Source organism: Coffea arabica, chromosome 1c, assembly GCF_036785885.1.
Source record: "Coffea arabica cultivar ET-39 chromosome 1c, Coffea Arabica ET-39 HiFi, whole genome shotgun sequence".
Taxonomy (NCBI): Eukaryota; Viridiplantae; Streptophyta; class Magnoliopsida; order Gentianales; family Rubiaceae; genus Coffea; species Coffea arabica.
This window is the reverse complement of record NC_092310.1, coordinates 54,993,305-55,017,107: the sequence shown is the minus strand read 5'-3', so window position 1 is coordinate 55,017,107 and position 23,803 is coordinate 54,993,305. Positions and strand designations below refer to the sequence as shown.

The 23,803-nt window shown below is 37.7% G+C and overlaps 2 protein-coding genes and 1 pseudogene across 11 annotated transcripts; all 3 read right to left on the bottom strand.

Annotated features, from left to right (window-relative positions):
• Window positions 1–1,141: 1,141 nt before the first annotated feature.
• LOC113730528 (ammonium transporter 1 member 3-like) lies at window positions 1,142–2,909 on the bottom strand (annotated as a pseudogene).
• Window positions 2,910–3,499: 590 nt separating this feature from the next.
• On the bottom strand, window positions 3,500–7,191 carry LOC113730525 (non-specific phospholipase C1). Its single transcript, XM_027255246.2, has 3 exons — window positions 5,928–7,191; window positions 4,674–4,850; window positions 3,500–4,044 (listed from the first exon to the last, which is right to left on the bottom strand). Exons 1-3 carry the CDS (start codon window positions 7,039–7,041, stop codon window positions 3,725–3,727), a joined length of 1,611 nt encoding a protein of 536 aa, XP_027111047.2. The 5' UTR covers window positions 7,042–7,191; the 3' UTR covers window positions 3,500–3,724.
• Window positions 7,192–9,585: 2,394 nt separating this feature from the next.
• LOC113730458 (villin-1) lies at window positions 9,586–23,353 on the bottom strand. 10 transcript variants are annotated; one of them, XM_072079112.1, is made up of 24 exons: window positions 23,190–23,353; window positions 22,926–22,958; window positions 22,578–22,705; window positions 21,998–22,097; window positions 21,679–21,747; window positions 21,087–21,323; window positions 20,677–20,854; window positions 20,466–20,598; window positions 19,886–20,051; window positions 18,443–18,593; window positions 18,260–18,351; window positions 18,024–18,179; window positions 17,059–17,127; window positions 15,448–15,516; window positions 15,193–15,330; window positions 14,846–14,974; window positions 14,596–14,743; window positions 14,434–14,444; window positions 13,262–13,402; window positions 12,778–12,903; window positions 12,492–12,554; window positions 12,084–12,297; window positions 10,917–11,071; window positions 9,586–10,248 (listed from the first exon to the last, which is right to left on the bottom strand). In XM_072079112.1, the coding sequence occupies exons 3-24, from the start codon at window positions 22,631–22,633 to the stop codon at window positions 10,135–10,137; spliced, it is 2,715 nt and encodes a 904-aa protein (XP_071935213.1). In that variant the 5' UTR covers window positions 22,634–22,705; window positions 22,926–22,958; window positions 23,190–23,353; the 3' UTR covers window positions 9,586–10,134. The 10 variants fall into 10 exon arrangements, with proteins under 10 accessions (XP_071935213.1, XP_071935194.1, XP_071935202.1 ...); XM_072079093.1 differs by having other exon boundaries at window positions 22,835–22,958; window positions 23,190–23,352; XM_072079101.1 differs by lacking the exon at window positions 23,190–23,353 and adding an exon at window positions 23,145–23,168 and having other exon boundaries at window positions 22,835–22,958.
• Between the last annotated feature and the right edge of the window lie 450 nt (window positions 23,354–23,803).

Genomic DNA, 23,803 nt, shown 5'->3' with positions numbered 1-23,803 from the left:
TGTGTTTGGAGACAGATTTTTGTTAAAACTTACTATTTTAGGAGCAAATTTTGGTTTTCGTCAAATTAAAAGTTTGTATTGACACTTTCATTTTTTCTATTCTTGTTCACAATTGATTCGTTGCTTTTTTAAGGTATTCCCGGACCATACTTCACAGGGTGCTTGAAAACTTCTAGATTTCTTGTGTCTCATGCCTGTCTCTCGCACTCGAAATTCAGACCAACCAAGTATAGTGGTTCTGACCAACCCCTTCTATATATTTTTTCCCTTTTTTGGGTGTGTAAGTGTGATCATGTGCATATGGCATGGCGGTCCCCTCTTCAAATTAAAAATAATTTAAAAAAAAAGCCAAGAATAATTTGGGCTAGTCATATCATGCTGCCCACGTACAAAATCTTCTCATTCTTTCATTTTCCTTTGCCCGTCATTCGTTGCCAGCTCAGTCCACATTCCCTGGCCCCATTGGTCAAGTACGGAAATTATAAAGACAATAATAATGTGTAAAAGAGAAATAAAGAACCAATTGCTCCCAGTGGAGTTGGTCACTAATAAAGATTTAAAACTTTATATGAATTTAGATCATGGGATTTGAATATCCAGACCTTTTTTGACTTTTCTGATCTACATTTTGATTTGACTTTCTTGATCTACATTTTAATATCCCGACTTTCCTAAAAATATTTTTGTCAGCGGATGCATAGGCACTTATCTAAATCAATCGTGATTCATTGGATTTTTTTTTTTTTTGACCTCTTTAGGTCCTCCTCCCCTTAATGTAGAATAGGAGTTGTTATAACACAGAATCGTCTGAACCTCTTTAGGTCCCCTCTCTCCCTAGTATAGGTAGTGTAGAAATAGTTTTAGTATAGAAGGACTAGTGGTGATTTACCGGATTTTCCTTGACTTCTTTAGATTTCACTCCCCTTAGTATAGAGTATGAGTAGTTCTAGTATAGAATCATTCGGATCTTTTTAGGTCCCCCTCTTCCTATTGTAGAGTAGGAGTAATTTTAGTATAGAAGGATTTTTCTTGACCTCTTTAGGTCCTCCTCCTCTAATGTAGAGTAGGAATAGTTGAGTTATATTGTACATGTAAACTTGAATCAATAGACAATTAATTGAATTGAAATCAACAAAAGGTATCGCTTAGAAAAGCATTAAAAGGTTTGGAGGAATAAAATCTTGAAACGTTGATATTCATACAGTTGATGATCATCCAACTAACTCACCCAAGACTCAGAAGACAAGAAGAAGAAGAAGAACAATTTATTCGTCATTTTGCAGCCGCGCGCATTCAGCGTAAAATCGAGGTCCTGTTTCCTTCTTGTTGGAGAGCGTTGTAGGCGTATCCTCCATGGCGGGAGACGTCCAGACCAGCAACCTCCTCTTCCACAGATATCCTTAAGATTTTCAGCTTGTGCAGCCAGCGTATAGAACATGGGCCCCATTGTGATACTAACCCAGCCAAAAATGACTAGCAGTTCAATGACTTGGGCTCCAAGCAGGCCCCAGCCACCTCCCAGGAGCAGCCCATAAGGTCGCGAGACACTGCTGTCGCCTGAATTGTATGCTTGAATAATAAATTCCTCTTTCGCAAATAAACCTGTAAAAATCACCCCCCAAGCCCCACAACCTCCATGGAGTTGGGCTGCCTCCAGTGGATCATCAAATCCAAGTTTCAAACACAAAATATTAAGTCCAATCAAGACCCAAGCTGCGACGAATCCGCAAAATATTGCAGCCCATGGCTCGACAACAGAGCAGCCAGATGTAACGGCAACAAAGCCACCAAGCACTCCATTGCAAACATCCAGTGCATCCCAGTGGCCTACCAGTATCCGCCGGCCGAACAGGGTGACAATTCCCGCAGTGGATCCAGCCAGCGTGGTCGTAACGGCTGTCCGACTGACCCCGGTCCAGTTACCCTGATCAGAAGTATTTGGGTAAGCCACGAGTATTTTATCAAAAGAACCTGGATTGAACCCAAACCATCCAAACCACAACAAGAATGTGCCCAGGACCACCAAAGTTGAATTGTGGCCTCTCATTGCCACGGGCTTACCAAAAGCATCAAACCGACCCACTCTCGGGCCCTCTATCAATGAACCCCAAAGCCCAGCAACTCCTCCTACCAAATGTACAACCCCGCTCCCGGCAAAATCAATGGCGCCAGAACCAAACAGCAAGGGACCGGAGGAGCTGGGACTGAGCCAGCCGCTGGATGACCAAATCCAACGAGCAACGATTGGGTAAACAAAGCCAGTAAGGAAGAAAGAGAAAATGAGGTAAGCAGAGAACTGAGTTCTCTCGGCAATGGAGCCACTGGTTATCCCAGCCACGGCTATGGCAAAAGCCCATTGGTAAAGAAAGAAGCTATAGCTGTAAGAGCCCGAAGGAATGCCTTTAAGGGCAAAGAATTCGGTGCCTATGAAGGGGTTTGAATTGGATCCATCCCCGAAGGCGAAGGCAAAGCCGAAGAGATAGTAAGAAATGCTGCCCACAGCTGCATCGACCACGTTTGTAAGCATGATGTTCATGGCATTCTTGGCTCGGACTGAACCAGCGCATAGCATGGCAAAGCCAAGCTGCATGACGAAGACCAAGTAGGATGAAAAGAGAAGATAAATGGTGTTTATTGAGGATGTAACACTGTCTTCCCAAGACACCTCCATCGCTCTGCGCTCAGTGCGTCTTTTGTGTGTGTGTGTGTGCGCGATAGGGCGAGAGATGGTTGGTGTTCAAAGAAATGAAGAAGGGTAGCTATTTATGCAGTTTGCGAATGTCACATCCATAATACAGTTGAATGGTAGCGGAGGAAAAGACGTGTGCTGTAGGCAGTACCCTTTAATTTCAGGACTAGTGTCATCAGTTTCGTTCTTTAAATTCCAAACTCAATACCTTGAGTCCTACTATTATCTAGTAGGTATTTCATTCTCGATCCCTATAAATTTCCAATCCCAGATCTTAGAAGTACTAATTGTGTTAAAAATTGAGCTTCATGCCTGTATTGATTGTTCTAACTGCAACTTTGACCCAATTGGTTTATTTGACAGAAAGCTTCTGTTCTTCATAAAGATTCAGAAAGATGAAGCTTCATGCCTTCATCTTTTCTCGTGCTTCCATGTAAATCATTTGATAAAAAAAAAAAAAAAAAAAATACCATGCTGGCGGCCCACTAGGTTGTATTGATTGTTGACGTCTCACGTATTTTGCTTCAGTGATTTTGGTTGGTATGGATAACGAGAAACTCAGCCAAGAAAAGAAAGTAGTATTACACAGTGATCGTACTTTTGTGAATGGACTTTTCAAACCTTACAAGACGGAAGAGATCGGCTAAGTTGACTTGCATCATAGATATCTCATAACTACCTGTTAGCGTATTAGTACTGTCTCTATATGTTAACTACATAATCTAAGGAATGGGATTGGATTTTTCTTTGATAACCACCCAACTCCCTCACCTTCAACAAATTATGACGAATTTTTGGGACAAGAAGGAATATTGAAAGTGGAATGATTTATTTCAGCAACTATTTGCGCTACGCAACAATCACTCGTTCAATTGCAAGTCCTGAGATTCCTATAGGTATACAGTGTATTGCAATATTAAACGGCGCGATTTGCTTAATAGGGTGAATTTGCCGTGCGTGACGAATTCCGAATGTAATACTTAATATATACATATGATACATCAATTCAAATATGTATAGACAGCACAGGGCCAATTAGAAAGTTTCCAGGTAACGAGCGTCTACAGCGGCAGTTCTGGTGGTGAGGGACGGCTTCATGATGACAATGGCCGATTCATTTGCGCCAGCTCTCAGAGCAGCCCTTCCAGCTTCCAGGAACCTCTCAACTGCATCCTCGGCGTACCTGTTTGCTTCACCAACGGTCATGCCTTTTCCAATATCCGGGTATGCGTTCAGTACATGATCTCCATTGAGCTGTGATGCAAGCTGGATCAACTCGAGTTGAAATTCAGAGAGTTCAACATCTTCCCTTGGACCCCCTGGCCTCAAACTCTGCTTTACCTCTGGGAGTTTCTCTGAACAGCCATCAAAATTTTCCACAAGAAATTAGGATATTTCCAATCCTTTAAAGCCATAACGTCATCATCACCATATTCACTAACAAACCAGTAATTCAGTTGAACAATGAAATTCCTACAAGACTTGTCACCTTTTCAATTGTTATTTAAAATCAAGCAAGAATGCAGACACTTTCTCTATTATTCATTATCTGTTTTTGTTCTAGGGGCGGCAGAAAGGATATCGTAGAGGAGGTTAGAAAAGACACTACTGAAGCCATAAGCTCAAGACTCAAGGTCACTCCTTTCAGGTCTGACAACGATTGCCTTCGTGCCATTTGGAGAGAAGGGTATGGTATCAGGTATAAGGTCCATTTGAGTTTGACTTCAAAGTTCCAATTAATTAGGAGAATGGATCTATCGATCTATGCAACCCATAACATAAACTGCGTCGTCTGCATGTCAAATCACCTCTCTGCATTTCTCCAGTTTAAACCCAATCATACATCTATTAATGTGCCTGCATTTGCTCTCAGATTTGTCAACGGCAAGTATTGTCTAACTTAAGCCAATAATTGCAATAATCTCAGGCATAGTTCATGATCATCCAAAAGTATAAATTAAAATATAGAACAAAACAAGCAAACCTGGACAATCATCACGTGGAGTCTCACGGAGCTTGAAGGCATTTTCAAAAGTTCCAGCCCATGCATCCCTTTTAGTCAAGAAGTTTGATTTTAAGTTGAAAAGTTTCTTTACGGTAGCAGGAATAGATGAGTGTTCAAACTGTGACTGTGGAGTTGGACCGTTGGGCTCGTGTATTACTGCACCATAACAAATGAGGTCAGGTTAAAAGCGAGCTCCACATGAAAACTATCAGCATCAACCTTGATGCTCGGCAGAAGACCAATCAGACTCCTAAACTAGATGTAGTATATAATAAAAGGGTTGAGGATGCATATTCAATTACTCAATGATTACTCAACGTTCTCTTCGTTGACATAAAGGGAACTCCAGAGACTATACTTGAGAGCAGATTAACAAATCCAACAGAAGTAACCAAGAATTTGGACAACACATTGTGCTAGGGTCTACAGACAAAAGAAACGAGCCACACAGCCCTCATCCCCCCCCCCCCAAACACACGCACACACACACAAAAACCAAAAGAAGGAAAAGAAAAAAGTGGGTTCAAAGGGAACGGGAGAAGGGCGAGGTATAGTTAACATATGTGTTGCAGGATTTCAAATGAGTCAAGCGACTCACAAACACTTGCCCTTTGTACAGAGGTAAACTCAAAGTTTATTTGGTCATGTATGATATTCAATCAAACTTGCATACCTTTCTTCTAAAAATAAATAAATGATTATCCATGGCACTAGAAGCTGTTTATTCATGTTTAGGTTCTTGGTAGTTTTATAGAACCCCCGTCACCCTTTAAGAAGATTCTAAATCCAGTATGATGCCAAAAAACTTAAAATTTGGGCTTCTTAGATTTTCAAGCACAGTAACACTCTTTTCGTACCAAGAGCCTCATAACATTCAATTTAAGTAATGACAACTGAAATTCAACTTAAAACAGAACTCCACGCACACGTTAGCTTTAACTACGTTGCAAATGCCAGTGAGTTGGCTTCTGCAGATAAGTTTATAAAAGGATCACTAATGCCAAAGAGTTTTGGTAATAATTATCGGCTGATATTGAGCATTATTTCCTGCAAGAATTATCAATTACAGCTCACACACCAGACCTGCACACCTCAAATTATAGAATTTCACACCAAACATATGCACGTCAACTGATATCTCACGAAAGCTAACTAAATCCAACAATCATACAGAGAGCAAGAGTGCAAGACAAGCAATGCAATTCAATGCAGAAAGAAGGAAAACAAACTAACCAGTTCCCTTATCAATCCAGGGCGAGATCAACAGTGTAGGCACGCGAACACCCAATCGATCAAACGCAAAATAATAGGGGTCCGGCCCAATAATCCCATCAGGATTAGGCACCCCTTCAACAGGGGTGGGCACATGATCATAAAACCCGCCATGCTCATCATAAGTAATCAACAATGCCATTTCTTTCCACTGAGGACTAGCCCTCAAGGTCTCGTATACCTCCTTAACAAATTTCTGCCCCACTGCCACGTCATGCGACGGATGATCATCGTTAGCCGGCACTAGGTTAACATCAAAGTATCTCTGCTCAATCACCACGTAATTCGGAAGCTTCCCTAATCTGGCGTGCCACTTAAACTTTAATCCGTAATAATGAAACTTAAATATATGTTTGAGCTGTCTCAAGCTCTTGAAGAAGAGTGTAGCTGGGATGTTCTGGTAATAAATCCCAAACGTGAGGTCATTTTCGTCCAACGAATCAAAAATTGTTTTTTGTGGAAACCCATGAATTAAATCCTTCCTTACGTTACTCGATGCACCGTGGGAGGTGGCTGAGTGAACGTAGAACCGATTCGGCTGAGTTGACGCGGGCACCGACGCAAACCAGCGGTCCAACACCGCGAACTCGTTTGCTAACTCGGCGTAAACCGGCACGAGCTCCGGTTTAAACCCGCTCATGACGGTTCGCGACATCCCCTCAACGCCCATGCTCTCAGCTTGCTGAACGAACCCGTTCATGGGTGCCGGGTTGGCCGACGAATCGTTGCACCCGAATATTTGTTCCCGGATGGCTTGAATGGAGTGACCGGGGTCAGAATCGACAAAAACGGCGTTGTCGGTGACGTAATACTTAGCAGAAGTGGGGTCGGAGGCGTTGAGGTGGTTGAACTCGGAGCCAGTGAGGCCATCAATATCGGGGCGGGCCTTCTTCAGCCAGCCCAAAACGTGGTCGAAGGAGCGGTTCTCCATGACCAAAATGACGACGGTCTTAATGGGTCCATCAATCTTGTGTTGCTTTTTCTTGAAAGGAAAGGAGAGTGAAGGGGAAGGGATTAAGACCAGATACAGCAAGAAGAAGATGGTTAATTGGGCAAACAATGTTCGTTTAACCATATTTACCCGGCGATCAGCAGATTGCCGGTTGGACCGACGCTCGGACAAAGCAGAAGTCAGCCCGGGGGGTGGTTGGGTGGTTGCAGTAGTTGTTGTGGGGGACGGCGGATGGAGGAAAAGGAAGAAAAGGGGATGAAAGGATATTAGATTGAAGGGTTAAGACTTTATTATAGTAGTTGTGGCAGTGGTAAATACAGTGACGTGGAAGACATGGCTATCTCTCCTCCATTGAATGTGAATCTTGAGGAGGTATAGGTATATGCTTGATGAAGGTGGTTTTCGACGGCGTCAATGTCTTTGGAAGTTTTCTTCAGTCTTTATTATTTTAGCATGGGAAGTTTGATAGAGATTGCGGGAAAATAATTGTTTTGTCATCCAATCTAACTCTTGTCAGATGTCATTTATATGTTTCCTCTTTTTTTTTTGTTCCCTTTTTCTTCTTTTGAGAGGAGACCTCGTTTAAATCTACTACTAACACAGAGTATTATTTAAAATAATTATTATAGTATTTTTTGTGATGTGATATACGTGAGATAAAAAGTTGATTGAGAATATAAAAAGGTGAGTTGAGAAATGTGTTTATGATACAAGCGAAATATTATTTCAAATAATACGTGTATCCAAACAAATCCTTTGTTTACAAAATGGATTTTATTTGTGGATCTACAAAATACATCTAATTGTACTCTGTAAGTGTTTCTTGGGACATTCTGCTATAAAATTATTTCTTATTAATATTCGAATGAAAATAATTCAGATGAAAAATCGAAGTGATGGACTAAAAGATAATCCACTTTTTTTTTTTTTATTTTGGGATTTCCAGTCTTTGTATTTTATAAACGAAGTAACAGACTAAAAGTTAATTCGCTTTCTTGATTTTAGGGATTCATATTTGTATTTATAAATGACATAAGTGACGAAAATAAACTAAATAATAACCAACCTTCTCACAATTCTTATTTTTATATCTATAAGCAGCATACGACAAAGAAGTGATGGAAACATTCTAAAAAATAACCAATCTCCTTGAAATTCTCATCTTTGCATTTATAAGTGACATAACAACTGAAATAACAGAAACAAATGCCTCCTTGATTTTAGTGATTTTTATATTTGTATTTGTAGTTTAATTTAGCTTTAGGGATTCCCAATTTTTTTTTCAGACTTTTGAAATTAGTTAGTTAAATCTAATCTAAAATTTAACCCCAAAAGGCCGGCAACTCTTGAAGCAAATTTGAGGACTTAACTACCCAGCCCCAACCCCAGAGGTTTAGGGATTCCCGTGATAGATAAGAATTTTCATATATTTGTATAGGTATCCATCGTGGTTATTCATCATTGCAGCTTTTCGGTGGACTCCGTTCGGATGGTGCGTTCTCTCTCGCCTGCCTAAAAGGGATTTTTCGATCTATACCAATAAATGGGGGGCTTCCCAATCAGTAAAATCCTACCATTCTGCATTATTATGTTTTTTTGTCTGTCTAAACCACTAAATGGGGGCTTTTCTCTGGTAATAATGGGTATAGAAGTCCTAATCAGTAATCACTTGACATCTTCATCCTCCTGTTTTCTTTTCCCTTACTGAGGAGGAATACCTGAGCCTCGTTTGCTTTAATCCTCTGTTTCATCTCCTTTACTCTGCTTCAGAATGTCCCTAATAGAGTCCCTCTCACTTGCAATTAAAAAGATAGGAAGAAAAAAAAAAGGTAACTAATCTGGTCCATAATTATACTTGTTCTCGAGTCATGTCAAATCAATTCATTTGACATTTTCTCATAATCGACTCGGTTAAACATTAAAAACTCATGCAGGTTCTCATTATAATTTACTTATTATGCGGTAAAACCTGTTACCTAAGAAAATCTCTCGACTGTACCTACATTTGAATAGGGTATCATTTGGTCTTATACACAATTGCTGCTTTTGTTGGTATGTTGATTAATTTTCTAAAACATATACTTCCTCCGCCCCGCCCCGCCCCATTTTGATAGTCCTATTTCTTTTTTCACACAATTTAAGAAAAAATAATTAACTTTGTTAAAAAAATAAATTTAGATTGCTATTTTTCTAAAATATCCTCATATTAAATATGATACAACTTTATAAGAATTTGAATTGATAGTAAAAAAAAAATCAACTCTCATTAAATGAGATAGATTTATAATAACAACTACTTATATTGAATAAGAATATTTTAGAAAAATTAAAATATAACTATATTTTTTTTAATTGAAAAGTAGATTATAATTCGGGACAGATAAAAAAGGAATACAGGACTGTAAAAGTGGAACGGAGGAGTAATTATTATCAAACCACTGAAACTGATGGAAATTTTGGCATTGAATGCGTATCGTGATAACGGCACCTAAAAGTTGAAACTTTGACCTTGTCAAGGGCCCACTAATAGGCGTTTCCTTCAAAGGCTAGCTAGAAAATATACTCTATATAAGAATGGTCTATGTCGGCAGTGGCGTTCCGCCTCTGCAAACCATGAAAATCAATCAGTGGCATCAACAGGGTATATCTTATGGAGTACTAAAAATCTGCAAAAAGGAATATGCTTAAAAAGGGATCAATCCAATTGTAAAATCGACCACTCACAGAACATTCTGATTTAAGGTTCAAAAGGGCAACTACAATGGGAACTGCTGTTTAATATAAACCTTTTTTTTTACCATACCACAGCACTGTTCCAAATAGATCTTTCTGCTTGGGAAGAGTGGCACTTCCAATTTCTTGCCAAAATAGCCTCAAAGCACAATAATAAGTCTTGAGAACTGCACATGGTGAAATCCCCAGTAATGAGCTTCATCAAGCTCTCAGCCTCACCCAATGTTGGCAGATTTTCAGGGGAACAATCACACAAGAACCAAAAGCAAGGATATATCACATTGGTCCAACGAACAAGTTTCCTTGTCTAATACCGTAGTCATTACCAAAAATTCTTATCCAGTAAAAGACATTAAAAACTTGCTTCATGAATGAGGAGTAAGATGCATTTTGGCCGGTAACTTTAGGCCGGAATACATACCTAAAACTTGTGAAAATTAACTTCATCCAGCGCCACCAGTTTCCTGCATGAATGTGGCACGCCTAGAAAAGATGAAGTGACATCTTGAGCTTGTTTTGTCTCCACTTCGGAAGCTGATAGAAGTTCTGTTTTGACATTCCAAATCTCTCTTGAAACTCTTCATTGGACAAATAAGCCTACAGATGGAAATAGCAACTTCAGTAACTGTTTTTGTTATTAAGATTAATCAGGAACTAATGCTATTATGACAGAGCAACATAAGGTATTGTTTTGCTAGCTCTCGGACTTGGCATTTGACATACAAATTTAGAAAAGCCAAGTGAAATGGAGGCTTAGAGGTGCAAACGAGTCGTGTTTAATCAAATAGCTTGCGAGTTTGTTTGGTCAAAACTTGAGCTCAAACTCGTATTGACCGAATTCGAGTTTGAGCTACTTGACGAGTCGAGCTCGAATTAATATGTGAAACTCGAAACCTCGTCAAGCTTAATCGAGTTCTATCGAGCATCAAATATCTATTTTGTCCCTCGTTTAAAATTATATAAAATATAAATTTATATTTCTTAAATTCGATTGGGCTTGATTAAGCTTGATTGGGCTCAATGAGCATGAGCTCAAGCTCAAACTCGAGTAATGCAAAATAAAATCAAGCTAGTGCTCAAGCTCGAGCTCGCATAGTGCACTTGACTCGATTACACCCCTAGTCCGCATGATCGGTTCAACTAAGTAGATATTGCAAGACATAATGGAAAATTAAAAAAAAATTGCAGACCTAGCAAAGACATTAAGCATCCATCAAAAGAACTATATTACTAAATAGGAAACAGATGAAATTGTCAGACTGTACCTCTCTTCTTGTTATGTCGATGTCTGCTACTGGGTTGTTTGACTGCACTACAAGTCGGTCATATGGATGTGCTACCAAATGGACATCACACTCAGCTTCATTAAGCTGCAGGGATTCAGCACTTCGAGTGAGGTTTGAAACTTTACTCACAAAACCTGCAGAGACCAAACCACCCATCAGCAAAATGAATACCTATCTATATTTTCAGCCCTCATTTTTTCTTTTTATTGAAATACTAAAAAAATATGCATATTGCATGAGCCAAACAGATTATTAGGCCACATTTTGCTTTGGACATCTTTTTTTTTTAACTTTCCCTTCTCATAAGAGTGCAGGAAAACAAAAAAGATAGCACAAAAGAAGGCCGGCATGCAGCCTGCTAAATGGAGCTACTACTTCCTGATTGCTTTAGCATGTTGTCATAATCAGACTTACTATTTGGAGAAGATGCCATAGAAGTTATATGAACCAAGAACATGATAGATGTGGCTGGAGAATTAGCCAGGAAAGGGGGGAAAAAAATAGAAGGAAAGCCCCATCTGGGAAAGGAAAACAGCAAGTCATTGTGTACTTGAGATGCCCAAAAAAGAAAAGAGACAGGTGGTAGAGGACCAAGTCCATGTGCTGAAACACTTACATATTCTGTGTATGTGTGTGAGAGAGAGGAAGAGAGAGATTGGAGCTCAATTGGATAATGCAACCATACTACGTGTAACTGCTGTCTGTGCAAATTAAGGCTTCTACTCTGAAAGTTAATTAATTTCAATTTGACAAGTAAACCATGACCATAGAAGAAAAATCAGTAGGCAACTCTGACGTTCAATTTAAATAGCATGACAACTCTAATTACATAAATCAGACACTAAAAGCATGTAACAGTTAAATTATTAGTTTTTGCATAGCCCCTGTATTGACGATATAGTAGGCAGCTTAAACACTATTAAGCATCTCTGCTTTTGATACACAAATACATAGAGAAAGAGGCACTTTGCATCCTTCTATTTTCTTTTAGAATAGATATGTGCAGCTTTAGAAAAATATACAAGTAAAGCAACAATTGTACATTAAAGTTATTATCAGCAGGTGAAGGGAATTATGATCACCATCAAACTAATAGCTACATGAGAACCTAAACTGTTAATGTAATTTCAGACAAATGCGCTTCACCATTGTTATTGTCCAGATTAGGAGATCCTGCTGAAAGGTTTTTTTTAACTGGAGGTGGACTTGAAAAGCGGCGAAAATCTGAAGATCTTAAACTGGAGCTGAAATCAGTAGACATAGGAGATAAACTTCTTTTGGAATCATTTACACCATTGGTCTGACTTTTCAAATCTTTAGAGACAGTTTCCATAGAGTACGCTTTCCATGAAGTTCTTATCTGCATGTAAGATATTTCCTCTTTATGTAAATCCCAGAAGGCAAAAGGGATGCATATAATTTATAAGGATGCAATTTAGCTGTCAATAAATGTTGAGTAGACCTTTCATCCAGTGCTTGGAGGAGTCCACTCTAAAAGAAACAAAGTTTTAGGTTGAATATATTACATAAGGATCAAAACAAGCAGTCACTTACTCCAAGTTTTTCTGTTTTGCCCTTCAATAAAGCAAGTTTTCGCTCAAATGAGTTACCGAGCATCTGAAATGAGAAAGGTTACAATATGCGGCATTGTTTAACCACCAAAGGAAATGAAACGTACGCAACTGCTGTTTCAGTTTAGTTCATCAAACATTTCAAAAAAGCAGCTGACTCGCAATGTAGCTCACTTCAAATGAAGCACCAAAAAATGCTCCAATGTAAGAAAAAGGAAGAAGCAAAAGGGGAAAATGAATTTTTATTGAAAGTATAAACATTCACCTACATTTGCCTTTGAGGGATCCCATTGAAAGAAGCAAGTGAAGAATGGTGGTTCAGATCCTTCAGTAACAACATAAAGAGGAGGCTCCAATTGATGCTGCCTAAGTGACTTTTTTTTCTCAAGGAACTTCTGGTTTCTCCAAGGTAGAATAACAAATGAATAACATGGATATTATAACCAATGGTAACATAAATCACGATGCTCCACATATGGCCAAAAATCATCAATATGCATATGAAGAATGTTAAGTGCAACTTTAAAGAGCAAATATCCTATAGACTGTAAAGCCGATATCACGGATTATGTTCTGGCTATGACACCAGAGGTTCTTGAACCATACATGTCAAAGAAAGTACTGATGCGCCATATAATTTTCATTCCAGAAGCTACTAAACCAACACATGCTAAGGCCATGTGAAAGCAAAATCTTCCAAACTGGTCAGAGAAAAGCTAAATCAATCATTGAAGACAAGCATTCAATCATTACCAGGCCAAGAGTAAGAGCTTGATGCTTTGAGTTAACAGAGGAATGGCGCCCCACCCAGACATAGATATCAGAATGGCAATCTAGTATTAGCACATCTTCTGTTGTTAAATCATCCTGGGAGTAGTTAAATATCTCTTTCACCTGCAATGTGAAGATAGCATTAGTATCAGATTCAGCGCAAACCATCTTCCTGATGTTACTAACTTAACACCACTTCTGTCCTTCCGCTTAATCCAGAAACTTAGCTCCATGGACTATATCCCACGTGTTATAAGGTCAACAAATCACTGCAAAAACATGATCCTGAAGAATAAACTTATCTTAATACGTTTCTGTCCTAATCACATCAACCGTAGTCTATCATACAGTATAAACAAAAGAAACAGGAAGAGAAGGAAAAAGAGAAAATGCCCTTCCATCTTTGAAAATCTGCACCTTTTCCTGCATCTGTTATAATAGTAACAGATGCAACACCAGCCACCATCTTATTAAGCAAGAGCTGGATCTACTTTGGACCATTAGGCAAAGATATGCTTAGATCTTCTTGCATGTAGTTTTGATGATCGTCCTACTTCTAGTGATAATAGTAAGAACAGTTGCTCCCTTCTTAAGTTTTTTACATACTTTAACTTTCAAAGTTTCGCCGCTTTGTATCACAAATCCTTCAAAAGATATGAACCACAAACACTAGATTGAAATTCCTTTTCTGATTACACATCTTGTACTGTTTGACAAAGATAAGTTCCTTTGTTGATGTAAAAAGGTCAATTTTTATTTACTAATCCAACCAGTCTTGAGAATTAATACATGGGCAGTAATTATCATGCAACTAAGAGCTCAAGTGGCTACTTTGGTTAAAATGGGAACATAGATCCTCAGTATCTAGATTATGTGCCTCGAACAAACTATGTGATTATTTAGATAAAATCAGCAAAGTGAAAAGATGTTAAAAATTTGATAATCTATTAGTTTCACAAGTTACGAATTATGTAAGAAAGGAAGCAGTCACCGTATAGCTTGCTTCCAGTACTTAATCTATTCACTACGCTAACAAATTTGAGGCAGTCAATACACTCTTAAAAGTTTAATTTCATATGAATTAATTACCGATTAATTAAAATGAACCAGTAATCATTAGTCATGCATGCCTATAAGAATATATTTGTACGTACCTTCAAATCCCCTGAGTACAAAATTCAGCCATGTTCCAGAAGATCCAAACCCTCCATTAGACATGAATTTAAAGCAGTTGAAATCTGGAAGGGTACTCAGTACAAGGAGAAAAAAACATTGGTTTTTCAAGAGAGAGTTTGGAAACAAAGTTTGCAGCTCACCCTCCAAAGATGCGAGGACATATAAATTTGGGTCTTCAATAAATTCTTTAATTTTCTTTTCCCGAGTATATTCTGCCTTTCCACCCAGTGTTGTCCAGAAAGAATCAGGTTCACTACCTTCTCTGACAAGTACAGCTTGCCATGTTGGCTGCATACAACATCAAAAGAAAAGCACAAATGATCAGAAAAGTAACAAGATGTCACATGCAGCAGGCAAGGGAAGCTTTCAAAATCCAGACTATGGGCGTACATTGATCAAATCAAGCATTCTGTCGAGAAGATCATGATCTCTGACAGAGGAGAGATTCCCGATCCAAGTATAAGTAGAAGTCTCAGTCTTTAGAATAAAACAATAGGAAGAATTCAAAGAACTTGCAACCTGCAACAGTATTACCAAATAAATGCCCATCTTAAAGATGAAGTGTAGTTCAGGTACAGAAATACCCTCAGAGCAAAGAGATTTAAGATAGCAATTGAATGGGAAATTTCAGCAGTCTAAATGATCATGTTTGTAGAAAAATAATAATCAGCAAATGTCAGTTAGAGCCTGAAATTTCCCAAGAACTGGTTTAGCATAAAACTTGAAACAGAACTTACTTCATCAACTTGAATGGCTTGCATATTGTATGAACTTGTTCCTTCGACTCGAAAAAGAGCTGTCTTAGAGTCATGGTATGTTTCATCAGCATTATCATTTTCTGCAATAAACGTCTTGTACCCTGTACTCTTACCTCCCTTCATGAAGTACAGGGAAGATTTAGAGACAGAGAGGGAGAGGGAGGGGGGGAGGGTAACAGTGTTTGACACCAAATCAAATCAGATACAACTGGAAAAAAAATGCACAAGTGGTACCTTGAAAATAACCAGTATCTTGAGAATGAAGAAAAATTGCAGTGGTTCCCTGCCCTCAACAATCTGAGCCTGAAAGAAAAGTTCAGAAATGGACCACAGGGCTGAGGAAAAAGAAAATCGATACTTACAGTATTTTTCTATACATAAAGCATGAGAAGGTGTTTGGTGTTAAAATTTTGAGTCATCTTTTGTTTTTTTTTTCAATTTTACCCTCTCATAAGTAAAGATTTACTGAAGATAACTACTTAACTTTAGTAACTTCTAATAACTCCCAATTTTTTTTTAACCTCCCACCCCTCCGCTCACCCTTCTAATAACTTCCACTTCTGGGGATAAAGTTGGGTTGAGTGGTAAGGTGGGAGGGGTTGTAAGGGTTCAAGACATCTCACTGACCCCCAAAAAAAAAAAATCCACTTCCAATAACTTCTATTCTTTTTTTGTTTGCCAAAAAAAAATCATAACTTTTTTTCTTTTCTTTGCACCAAAAAAAAAAATTCTAATAACTATTATCGGTTTAACAAAAACAACTTAATTTTTTCTTAATTTGCACACACCCACTAGTTTGTCTAATTGATCTGGAAGAGCTCTGGAAATTTTACACCTAGTTTTGTGTTACGCTAAAGTTATAACTGAACATAAAACCTACTGAGAAGATAAACAAGTACATGAGGTAAAACAACAATAACAATACCATCTTCAGAAATGAATCATACACCAAATTTTACAAAAATAAACTCCATCACGAATTATTTTCATAGAATGTTAAGAGAAATACTAGGGATGAAACACAGCAGTAGTTTAGACAAGCAAAAAGACCTTATGTTGCAAGACCTACTATTGTCTTGGACCCGCATAAGTAGCGTATTTTCTTGACCATCTTAACCAAGTCCACTAAATATCCTTATACTCCGAATATGCAGCATCCTTTACTTGAAAGGTACTAAAGAACATTTTTTTTGCTATTTTTCTTTCTTAAAATACAAATTAAAACCAGATAATTGTTTTTAAGGTCAACAATCAATTATGGTGATATAAGTGATCTCCCACTAACTTGTTTCTTCTTGCTTAGAAATTAGTTTAAAAAATGAGTAGGTAGAAGGTGAGATACCACCAAGGTGATTGGTGATAAATAACTAACGATTGTGGTTTACATAAGCTTTTACAACCACTAAGAATAAAAAAATCATCCCATGTGAATAAAGATAAACAAACATGAGAATACAAAACCACTTTCCACAAAAATGACTTCAGGGTCAACAACAATCAAGCCAAATGCTGATTTGCAGTAATATGAAGTTTCATCATATAACATTAACTATTTGATGCTGCTCTAGACTTCCAAATCATAAGACATATTCTTTAGCATTTGTGAAGTCATGAAACGAGTCCACGCCATACTTAGCCACTAGTTTCTATGGCTATTTAACTTCCTACAGTCTGTCCAGACTATACTATGACCTACTTGGGAGGGAAAGCAAACAATACATGAACTGCTTGCAATACAACTAGCTTGCAAGTATGAGCACTCTGCTGGTAGAGGCCGACTTCTTCCACAAATACAGAGAGATCAATCACTTGTATTGGATTAGATGGGATAAGAGGGGTAGTTACCATTGCTGGGTCTCCCTTGACTGAATTGACAAGGTCATTCATGCAGGAGATTGCCTGGACTCTATCATCCTGTAGAGTAGCAAGCTCATGGTATCAGCATAAGAAAGTCCAGATAATATAAAGAATAACCTGATTAAAAAAGAAAAGGAAGAATGTTGCAGTCCTAACAGTTTAAAGCAATGGATGAGAGGACTCAAAAACACATTGAAATGATAGGGGAGAAGCATTAAAAATTAGTAAGAATCTTGGATGCAACAAATAACAGGCAGAGAATGTCTTTCAAGAAAGAATCAGGAAAACACTAGCATGCTTGGCCTGCAAAGCTAAAGAGAGCTTATTTCTGATGGTTTTTCCCCCAAGAAGATAATACAGTTTGCTTCTTAATGAATTTCTCGTCAAGTTTTGTTGCATTTTTTGTTTTCAAGAAAACTCCCAATTCCTGTATTTTCTCTTTAACTTTACAAAGCTACTCTTGCCTGCAGATGCTTAGTGCCTCTAAGTTCCTCACACAACCTGCGATCCATTCATAATAATGTAAAGAGTCTTTCGTTAATTTTCAGCACCAAAACACAGCACATTAAATGTCTTTATTAAAATATTAAAAATAGAAAATTGGCCAACATGTGTCTGGCAGGGCAGAACAACCTCCGAACCAATATCAAAATCAAATTTAAAAATCTAAACACCACTTTACATGCATGTGTACGTGCCAACACAACACATAGCCTATATATTCAGAACTTGTATTCAAAAATTTTCTCCAAAAAAAGAAGTAAAGAAAATGATTTACCCCTTACAAGAGATAGTTGACAAGTAGATAAAGCTAAGTTACAAGCATTCGTCTCCAAAATTATTTTCTTGAAAAACAGAAGTAAAGGAAATGATTTAGCCCATTACAAGAGATAGTTGACAAGTAGATAAAGCAAAGTAACAAGCATTCATCTCCAAAAATTAAGCTGTCCTACCATCAGACTTTTTTGACCAAGCCAAGCATAGAATAAATTCTCCTCCCGTCCCCCGCTGAGATATGTATACTGCACAATGTAGCAATCCCCACTGTAAAACTTCATTGGTTCCACAACAGGGACAACATTTAAATTGCCACTGTCCACCCGCCAAACCTGAGAACTAGAAAGCTTAAGAAAACACTTAATACATGTCTTAGGGCTTCAAGAAATAGACAATTTTTCTAAAGATAAACCTTTCTTTCACCACATATATCCATAAACAGGTTTGCTTCTTCATTGTCATCCGGAAGCTCCTTTACATCATATCCCTGTTGCTTAAATATTGCTGAAAGTACAAGCAATTATTGACAAGATATTTAGTAACACCTCATCATGATTTTCCTTTTCCCTTGTAGCTTAGTCCATGAGACACAAACCTGCAACTTTTCCTCGACCTTCTTCATACAATTTTGGCTCTGCTTTTTCAGGCCAATCACCAAAGTATGACTTAAATGAAGCAGTTTCTGATCCTTCAGTCAAGAAAGTTAATTTGATTTCAGTTGATTTTCCCTGAGCTCTCACAAAATCCTGTGCAGAGAAAAACAAAATCAGACTGGAATATCTGGGAAGTAAAATGCTCGAGTTAGAATGTGATTTTCTCCATGATATTAAATCTGTTATTCCAATATGATTGGTCAGATCTCTTGCATTGATTTTGATTGGTTTCTTCCACTTGGATAATTTCTTTCAATTGTTTACTTCATAATTTAGAGAGCTCTATTTTCTGTTCTTGTGAAATCAACAGAATTGAGTTCTGTTGGTTACTTTGGATCTGCCAGTGGAGAACCTTGGCTGTCGCTTGTGCTGGAGAAAGATTGACTATTTCACTTTCATTTTTTTCCCAAAACATGACACACAGTTACCATATATTTAAAGTGCAATGCATATAATGCAAACAGAAAGAAAGAAAGAAACAAAGTAATGCTCAAAAGGAATAAATAAGGGCAAGAAAAATTCTCAAACAAACGAAAAACCACATTGAAGAGCAACCACAGATGAAAGCATTTTCAATCATAAAAAGTCATGATAATGAGATCTTCATGGCTGCAGATTCCAGTGCATTCAATCAGGAGAATTTGGAGCTTGAGATGAAGAATAGCACTTTAATCTTTTCATACCAAGATAAATACAAAAGAATAGGACATTAAGGCTAGGCTGCAAAATCTGCACTGCAAATTGTGTTCCACACCTTTTAGTGCTCCAGACAAGACATTGCATATACCATCCTAAAAATTCCCTGCATCTTCTCAAGTTTTTGAACTAAATATCATAGAAAAGTAAACACCAATTATTACCTTCATCAGAAGTCAAATCCTAAAAATATATGTGATGTTTAACTGGTGAAACATGTACCAGAATTGTCAAGCATTTAGAAGGAGCATACCACAGACTTGCATAATATACGTATCTAGCTCTAGGATTAAAAATACAGAAGTCTCCGTGCATCAGAAGTTTCTGCACATCCAAGAGTATAAGGGAGTAATGAAGTGTAACATACACCTGATCTAGAGGAGGTTACTTTGTAGATAGGTCCCAAAATGTTACTTTGATTCCTAGCTGGATAGTAGTCAATCATTCATGATAGCCAGCATCAAATTGATAAGTATATACCAGTACTTAACAGGTACTTGAGCTGAAGTCAATTTAAATTTGTTTATCTGCCTTCCTAAACTATCATATCCTTCATAACACATCTCTTGCATCTACAACAGTCTATAAAAGAAGAAGGCAAATTACCAGAAACCATTTGCTTTTGGAAACCACCAATCACATAGGTTCTAATAAGGGGGAAAGAAACTAAAGCAAAAAGAGACTCTTACTTCTGTAGCTGAAATTGATGCTTTCCGCTCTGTCATTGAGGTGCTTCTTCCCATCCAAACAAAAATCTCAGCTTCACAATCTAACATATAACATTTGTCTGAACTGAGCATCTCTTTAACCAGCATACCAGGTGCATTCTCACACATTTTTCCCTGAGTAGTTATCCTGCCCATCAGAGAACCTTAAAGCAATCCTAAAGTAGAAGGGACATTCTGCCGAAACAAAAGATGGAAACTTAAAAAGAACAAATAGCTTAAATTGTTTGCATCTGCTAATGGATTCCAAGGCATTTCAGACATGGAGGCTAAAAATCAGAGATAGATATACAGATAACTGAATTGATGTCAAAGCTTATTAATGAATGAAATTTGTCATGTACTATTGATTGAATGATAGCCTGTGAGTCGAAGATAGAAGTTCATGTAATTTCTCACTGCCAACCAGGAACTTGCCAGCATAATCATGCATCAAATTGCAGCATGGGTCATTGGTCCACCCCTTGATGAACTATAAGTGGATAGAATGGGGAAAAGCGCTTCTAATGTCTATAGACACCTTGTTAGTTCAATCAAAACTCACCAGAATAGTTTTGTCGCTGGACATTCAGGCAGTTGTAGGCTATTGCAGGGTAAGTCCTTTGGAATTGGAGCGTAACCACCAAATAAGCTCCAGAATTCTCCAGCATCAGGATCAGCGACAAATTTTCCGTCTTCTGCATCAAGCCAACAGCTAAGGTTAGAAATATCAATTCCATTAACAAATCAGTGACAGAAATTAGAAAGTATCCTACCTATAGTTGCAATATCACACTTTCCACTGTGCTTAGTTTCTTTAATATATTGCACAACCTCCAAAGCCTTAGCTCTTTCTTGACTACTGGAGTTGCAACCACTGAAAAGGAAAATCTTGAATGCCGTATCAAGTATAAATACATCATTGTGGTTCAGAGACGACCGAGTAAAAGGAACCTGGTCAATATATAAAGCATGTATCAGTCAGGTAAAATTCTTATTACTGTGTGGGTGTCACATATGTTTATGTAACTTGATTAGATGTTAATAACACAAAAAACTTGGGTCAAGAAGTATTATTTGATTGCGATAAATCATGGATAATATCTCATCATTCTCTATATAGAGCTTGTGAATATTAGACTTTCATAGAAAACCTTTAACAGGGCTGCCACTATTCATATCTTACTTCTTTAATATGAGCAACACGATCTCCCTTGCATGTAAACAAGCTGACTTGGTATGTACTAGTCTCCAAATCTGCTTGTCCAGAAGAAAACACCCCTTCAACTGGGATGATGCAAGGTTTGAAATAGGACAAGAACTTTTGAGTTTCTTCACCTTGAACTTCTCGATATTGCACAGCCTGAGATCCCAGGGCTAAATCCAGTTCAAGCGCTTTGTCTGATGCCAGAATTGAGTCAACCTACCAATTTAATAAGCAACGTCAAACACATTCTTAGACCAAAGATACAAGCAACAACTAATTCTCCCAAGCATCCTTTTAAACCATGATACATTAGAAAATTTTTTAATGCCCTCAAGTTTACAGAGAAAACTAATGCACAACCCTGCCCCATCCACAGCTTGCCACCGTCCAAAACCCTGAGAATTAGGACGAAAAAGGAGCCTAAAACAAAGATACCATTAACCAAACTCTTCTGGAATCAACTGGTGTTATGGTTACATACAAAAGCTGTCAAATACTATTTTTTGCAGCTCCAACAAAAAGATATTGCTCAGACATCAAGTATTTAAAAACAATACGAGAACAGGGAAACCTTTTTTGCATCCCTTCCAATCCAGTAATGTATCTCATGCCAAGCAGAGCCGCTTCTAAGAAAGAATGTCTGCATCAAACAAATTACGAGGAAGTAATCAACAATTCCCTTCCATCTCAATGGAAATACATATAGCACTCTACTCAGCAATGCGAGAACATGAGTCACATTGTTTGAGCAAGCACGCTGTAAAAGAATCATCTTCCTTATGCATAGATATCTCTAGGAAAAATGCTTTTTTCATTGCAAGTCAACTCATCCCTTTAAATGATAATAGCTTGCTATAACAAGAGCTTACAGTTGAAATTTCTAGACTTACATGCAAAACCAGATATGCACTTCCAGAAAAGAATTTCCCATGCGAGGATTTTGGAACCAGAACCAACCGGAGATTCTCTACACACCAAATTTCCAGACCGCTAAACTCAGAAGAAGATCAAGGATAAGCTAATTATTCCAATTGAGCTACCAACTAAATAGCAGATTCACCGCTGGGACATAATCTGTATCCTCAATTGTGTATGAGCTAGATAAAGCCAAAAAGACATTAAGACAAAGCAGAATTATGATAATGATGATTATATATTCTCATATATCTATCTGCTGCTCAGTTCCTTTTTTCTCCAAATGCCATTAAAATTTTTGTATTTTAGACTATCGTGAATGCTTGAAGAGTAAATCAGAATGAAATAAGTTAACACAAGTTCGGGAAGCAAACAGATGAAGGATGAACTCTGTTTGGAAACACCATATGGATCTAAACACTACTAGATCGTGGCATGCTGCATCTTTCAAGAATTAATAACAATGCCAAAAAAACAAAAAAAGAAGATAATTAAGAATGGCAATAAACTTAATAATTGACAGATTAGTGAAAGCAAATGCAAAAATAAGGATACGGGCTTGCCCCTGCGCCTCGAAATGCAGGATCAAGATCGTCCTTGAAGTGTGCCATTGCTTTCCCAAATGCTTGATTAAGCTCTAAGCATTCCCTAATAACAATTTAATGTATGCTGCACCATCAACACTGCCAAAGAAAGGAAAAAGAAAAGCCCCTTTAATTGACGACAGCCATCTACTTAAGACAAACACCAAATTACACATATAATTCCAATTAAGCAAGTTATTAGAGTACCATAAAGTGAAGATCTTATACCCTGAACAGTTGAACAAACGAGAAAAAAAAAAGCAGTAAAAGAAAGCAATTCTGGTCAAATCACTGGGGGCCAAAAAGGACTGAATCTCGCCTGGGTTATACTGATGATTCTAAGTCTTGAAATCTGAGAAAGAAACAAATCAAACAAAAGTTTTTGTCTGAAGTCAAGAAAGAAACTTGGGAAGAGAACAAAACCATTAATACACTGAGAAAGTCTGATGAATAAACCAAAAAAATTATAGTATACGAATTATCTTAAATCAATCCAAAAAGTAATGGTGATAGTAACAGACAAAGGCAATGTGGGTACCAAAAGTGAATTGAATAATTAAAGGGAGGAGGGAAAAATTATAACTTTGAAGTGCAGCATTTTCCTTTATCATCCAGCTAAGGAAGGGCCCACAGTGGGAGCGGGGAGCTTTTTGTAGTATTAGGCTGAAGGAATGATGGCTGGGGTAAAAGGAGATACAGATTGATGAAGTGGTCGTCTCTGGTTGTGGCCATGTGAGTGACATGCTTTGCTGCTTCGCTACAGCAATACTGCCACTGTGTTACTGTTTGCTCTAAGTTAACGAGGGTTTATCTTTTCATTTTTTTTTTTTGTCTTTTAAGTCAAGGTAAAAGGCCTTCCAGAGGTTCTTGGCAAAAGAAAATTATTTGTGTGTGGACTTAGTGCTTTTGGGGCATTGCTTGAAAAACGTGGGTGACATAAGAAAATGGGGAGGGTTCTGTCAGTTGTTTTTGTTTGGGAGACTCAAAAAAAAGAAAATTGGTGCTTGAAAATTTTAAAAAAAGTACAAGCTAATTATTATTGAATGTAGTATATTTTTTAAAAGAACCATAAACTGCATTAAAAAAAATTGAGACGATCTAAAACTGCTCCCTCCATTATTAATCCTATTTTGACGCAAGTTCCAATGATAATAGAGTATAAATCATTATGTGACTTAGCGTGTTAATTTGGAATTT